This window comes from Schistocerca cancellata, chromosome 6 (assembly GCF_023864275.1).
Source record: "Schistocerca cancellata isolate TAMUIC-IGC-003103 chromosome 6, iqSchCanc2.1, whole genome shotgun sequence".
Lineage (NCBI taxonomy): Eukaryota > Metazoa > Arthropoda > Insecta > Orthoptera > Acrididae > Schistocerca > Schistocerca cancellata.
Window position 1 is genome coordinate 365,371,708 of NC_064631.1, and position 6,000 is coordinate 365,377,707.

At 43.3% G+C, this 6,000-nt stretch overlaps 1 protein-coding gene across 1 annotated transcript in view; it reads left to right on the plus strand.

Moving 5' to 3' along the window:
• Nucleotides 1-6,000, plus strand: part of LOC126191010 (HEAT repeat-containing protein 1) — a 283,709-nt gene that overhangs the window by 115,501 nt on the left and 162,208 nt on the right. The window contains exon 9 of the mRNA XM_049931695.1: nucleotides 315-685. Within this exon, the coding sequence (XP_049787652.1) occupies nucleotides 315-685 (371 nt within the window). The remainder of the gene's footprint in view (nucleotides 1-314; nucleotides 686-6,000) is intronic.

Sequence of the window (6,000 nt, forward strand, 5' to 3'; positions counted from 1 at the left end):
GAACAAGCTGAGAATCCTTTTTGTAAACTCTCAACCAGACTTTTCTCTGTAATTGATCTTGTTATAGATTATTATGCTAAGTGCTCAGTCTTCAGTAATGTATGTTTCGAGACTATAAATGTATGATTGGTTGGTTGTCTAATCATCTGATGTGGCTGAGATTTTAGAAAGAAAGTTTTTTGGCTTTAAAAATATTGAAGACTGACCATAATGTTGTGACACTAGTTAGTTTCTTTATGGGCTTTGTTTTGAAAAATTTTATAGTTCTGTATTTTGTTTGTTAGATAAATGACTTATATTTTTATTTTTTAAAGGAATACTTCCCACAGTTTAGCAATCAAATGAATTTCCTAAGTAATATGTGGATTGGTCATGCAATGACTGAAGCAAATGACATTGAATGTAATATTGTGAGCTACGAACTCCAGTTACGTTCCCTGTGTCTTGCGACATCACTTCTTCGGCAGTCTGAATCATCTATTGGGTGGATGTTGAGCTATGATGAAATAACAGTGCCAGCTCTACTGATAGCACTTTCGTGTCCTGTATCACTCATTCGAGTTGCTTCACTGGATTGTCTCTCTATTCTTGGAAAGTCATTTGGTGGTGCTCTCAATGAGAGTAGCTATATTCACTTAGTGAATGAAATTCTCATACGGAAAGAAGAGATAATCTTGGATGCAGAGTAAGTAACTATGTTTAAGTTAGTTTCTGTTGTATGAAGATTGTAGATATGGTAAGACTAATATGAAGAAAAGCAGACTTAAGGCATGAATCAGTTTCTAAGGTGATTGTATGTATATGTTGTTATTTCATGAATGCTGCATTGGAGGTTCCCCAAGGCAGCAGCTACATCATTCAGATTGTATGCAGGAGAACAGGAAACCTATTGAACTTCAGCTCGTGCACAAACACACACACTCACACACACTCACTCACTCAGTCACTCACTCATGTGGCCCTGATGAGACTAAGTATTGATTATCAATTATTGAAAGCAGTTGCGTGGCCTGAGGAAGATGAGGGGGTAGGGGAGCATACACAATGCAAAGAGGGGTAGTGAGGCAGGTCTTTTGATAGGTGACTCAGTGGCTGCACAACAAGACAAACAGAGTTCAGAGGGTAGAGCATGTAAGACAGATATCGAGTACCAGGTGTTGGGGAGGGGGGAGAATAATTCTCATGTGGAAAGAAGAGAGAATCTTGGATGCAGAGTAAATAACTACATTTAAGTTAGTATGTGGTGAATGAAGATTGTAGATGTGGTAAGACTAATATGAAAAAAAGCAGACTTAGGAATGAATCAGTGCCTAAGGTGATTGTGTGTGTTATTTCCTGGATACTGCAATGGAGACTCCCTAAGGCAGCTACATCATTCAGAGACAAACTAGTGGCGAGATGGAGAGGGAAGGAGAGGGGGGCGGGGAGAGAGAGAGAGAGAGAGAGAGAGAGAGAGAGAGAGAGAGAGAGAGAGAGAGAGCAACGAGGGGGGGGGGGGGGTAAGGAAGACTGGTGGGAGAAAGTGGGGAAAGGAGTGATGTGGACAGGAGAGAGAAGGCAAAATGTTATGTGAGGCACTGGGAACAGGTTAACAGAGATTTAGGGGGGGGGGGGGGGGATGGCAGGATTGCCAGATATACTGGAGAGCCAATTCCCACCTGTGTAGTTCAGAGAAGCTTGTGCTGAAAGGGAGTATCCAAATGGAGCACATAGTGAAGCAACTGTTGAAGCCGTTTGCCTTGTGGTGTGCAGCAGTTTTTAGTTCACCAAAGTCTGGTAATGGCCATTTGTGGGAGTAGACAGTTGCATTACTTGTTGTACCCACATACGAGGTGTGGCTATAAAATAACAAGACGGATGCTGTCACAGAGTAAGGACGCATGTGCCAAAGATGAAATGACCAATAGCTGTGATGTGTGGAGCCTTCTCAGTCGAATGTGGCATCTTGTGTGTGTAGACAAAAGCAAAGTGTATGATGAAGGCTGTTTATCACATGAGTTTTCAAGTGGTTCATGCAAGTTACAAGATTGCTGAGAAGTTTTTGAAGACGACTCATTCCTGGGATGCCCTTCAACATTGAAAACAGATGAAAATATCAAAAATGTAGGTAGTCTGATTAAGTCTGACCATTGGTTGAGTATTTGATTGATTGCTGAAAATTGACAAAGGATGTGCAAGGCAAATTTTACATAACCAGATTAACAAGTGAAAAGTGTGTTTAAAACTGGTGCCAAAAATTCTCACGATTGAACGAAGAACAGCTCGTGGGAAGTGTTTATACTGACACTTTGAATACCATTGAAAACTTCTTGGAAAGAGTGGCAACATGCATGGTTTTTGTTATGGTCTAGAAACTAAGCACCAGTCCATGCCCAACTTCACTGAGAGTGATACAAGCTCAAATGAGCAAATCTAAACACATCAAAAAAAGTTTTGCATCACCTCGGTTCCGGAAACTGTACAGAAAATTGGAACAGAGATCAACATAAATATCATTTCTGCCCTTTTTATTGCTCATGAAAACCAAACATTGCATGTTGTACCAACATACAGTGAGACCTTCAGAGGTGGTGGTCTAGATTGCTGTACACACCGGTACCTCTAATACCCAGTAGCACGCCCTCTTGCATTTATGCATGCCTGTATTTGTCGTGGCATACTATCCAAAAGTTCTTCAAGGCTTTGTTGATCCAGATTGTCCCACTCCTCAATGTTGGTTTGGCATATATCCCTCAGAGTAGTTGGTGGGTCACTTCGTCCATAAATAGCCATTTTCGATCTATCCCAGGCATGTTCGATACGGTTCATGTCTCAAGAATATGCTGGCCGCTCTAGTCGAGCGATGTCGTTATCCTGAAGAAAGTCATTCACAAGATGTGCACGAATGGGGGCGCGAATTTTGCCCATGAAGATGAATGCCTCACCAATGTGCTGTGATATGGTTGCACTATCGGTCGGAGGATGGCATTCCAGTATTGTACAGCTGTTACAGCCCCTGTTACGGCGCCTACCATGACCACCACGGGCGTACGTTGGCCCCACATAATGCCACCACAAAACAGCAGGTAACCTCCACCTTGCTGCACTTGCTGGACAGTGCGTCTAAGGCATTCAGCCTGATGGGGTTGCCTCAAAACACATCTCTAACGATTGTCTGTTTGAAGGCATATGTGACACTCATCGATGAAGAGAATGTGATGCCAATCCTGAGCAGTCCATTCGGATGTTGTTGGGCCCATCTGTACTGCGCTGCATGGTGTCATGGTTGCGAAGATGGACCTTGCCATGGATGTCGGGAGTGAAGATGCGCATCTTGCAGCCTATTGCGCACAATTTGAGTCATAACATGACGTCCTGTGGCTGCACGAAAAGCATTGTTCCACATGGTGGCGTTGCTGTCAGGGTTCCCCACGAGCCATAATCCGCAGGTAGTGGTCATCAACTGCAGTTGTTCACTCCATGGCACCTGGACACTTCCCTTGTTGAGAGCCCTTCCTGACACAAAGTAACAATGCAGACGCAATCGAACTGCGGTATTGACTGTCTAGGCATGGTTGAACTACAGATAAGATGAGCTGTGTATCTCCTTCCTGGTGGAATGACTGGAACCGATTGGCTGTCGGACCCCCTCTGCCTAATAGGCGCTGCTCATTCATGGTTGTTTATGTCTTTGGTCGGGTCTCATGACATCTCTGAACAGTCAAAGTGACTGTAACTGTGATACAATATCCACAGTCAACGTCTATCTTCAGGAGTTCTGGGAACTGGGGTTATGCAAAACTTTTTTGATGTGTGTAGATTCAAATCAATGATTTTTTCTTTCAATTTTTTTTTTAAATTCATGAAATAGTGTATCTTCACTGGATTCCTGAAGGTGAAACTATTAACATTACAACCTTAAGGTTCTTGCTCAACTCTGCGAGAAAATAAGTAAAAAAACAACAGTGATTCTGGAAGAAAAAGTTACATTTTCTGCATCAAGGCAATGCATTGGCTCACACCACATTATCTGTTAAGAGATATCTAGCAAACTACAGCATCCCAGTATTAGCTCATCCACCTTTTTCGCCTGATCTAGCATTATGTGATTTTTATCTGTTCCTCAAGATCAAATCTGCATCAAAATGAACAGTATTTCAGTCAGTTGAAGCAGTGAAAGAAAAAGTGGCACACATCATCGAGGATCTCACAGAGGAAGACTTCCAGCACTGTTTCCATCCATGGAAAATTCGCAAGGAGCATTGTGTTGATAGAGGAAGGGCCTAATTGAGGGCAACAATAACTAAATATACACTACTGGCCATTAAAATTGCTACACAATGAAGATGACGTGCTACCGACGCGAAATTTAACCGACAGGAAGAAGATGCTGTGATACGCAAATGATTAGCTTTTCAGAGCATTCACACAGGGATGGTGCCTGTGGCGACACCTACAACATGCTGACATGAGGAAAGTTTCCAACCGATTTCTCATACACAAACAGCAGTTGACCGTTGTTGCCTGGTGAAACATTGTTGTGATGCCTCATGTAAGGAGGAGAAATGCATACCATCACGTTTCCGACTTTGATAAAGGTCGGATTGTAGCCTATTGCGATTGCGGTTTATCGTATCGTGACATTGCTGCTCGCGTTGGTTGAGATCCAATGACTGTTAGCAGAATATGGAATCGGTGGGTTCAGGAGGGTAATATGGAATGCTGTGCTGGATCCCAATGGCCTCATATCACTAGCAGTCGAGATGACAGGCATCTAATCTGCATGGCTGTAACGGATCGTGCAGTCACGTCTCGATCTCTGAGTCTATATATGGGGACGTTTGCAAGACAACAACCATCTGTACGAACAGTTCGATGACGTTTGCAGCAGCGTGGACTATCAGCTCGGAGACCATGGCTGCGGTTACCCTTGATGCTGCATCACAGACAGGAGCGTCTGCGATAGTGTACTCAACGACGAACCTGGGTGCACGAATGGCAAAATTTTTTCGGATGAATCCAGGTTCTGTTTACAGCATCATGATGGTCGCATCCGTGTTTGGCGACATCGCAGTGAACGCTTATTGGAAGCATGTATTCGTCATCGCCATACTGGCATATCACCTGCCTTGATGGTATGGGGTGCCATTGGTTACACATCTCTGTCACCTCTTGTTTGCATTGACGACAATTTGAACAGTGGACGTTACATTTCAGATGTGTTACGACCCGTGGCTCTACCCTTCATTCGATCCCTGCGAAACCCTACATTTCAGCAGGATAATGCACGACCGCATGTTGCAGATCCTGTACGGCTCTTTCTGGATACAGAAAATGTTCGACAGCTGCCCTGGCCAGCACATTCTCCAGATATCTCACCAATTGAAAACGTCTGGTCAATGTTGGCCGAGCAACTGGTTCATCGCAATACGCCAGTCACTACTCTTGATGAACTGTGGTATCGTGTTGAAGCTGTATGGGCAGCTGTACCTGTACACGCCATCCAAGCTCTGTTTGAGTCAATGCCCAGGTGTATCAAGGCCGTTATTACGGCCAGAGGTGGTTGTTCTGGGTACTGATTTCTCAGGATCTATGCACCCAAATTGCATGAAAATGTAATCACATGTCAGTTCTAGTATAATATATTTGTCCAATGAATACCCATTTATCATGTGCATTTCTTCTTAGTGTAGCAATTTTAATGGCCAGTAGTGTATATGTTGTTGAAATAAATTTTTTACAGCAATAGTCCATTTATTTTATAGCCATGCCTTGGAGAATGCTGTGAAGTAATTGTAGCATTTTTGTTAAATAATACGGGCTGCTTTCACACTTGGCCCTGCCTTTCATGGGGTAGGATAGGCCAATGAGTGGACTGTGATAGGTGGTGGTCGGTGGGTAGTAATCAAAAACTTGTATTATTTGTTTGGGGAAATGCTGTCTGGTGCTTCAGTTATTGATGGTGAAAATTACCAAATACACCAATTATAATAGTGTGGGATGGCAGTCTTGCCACCTGGG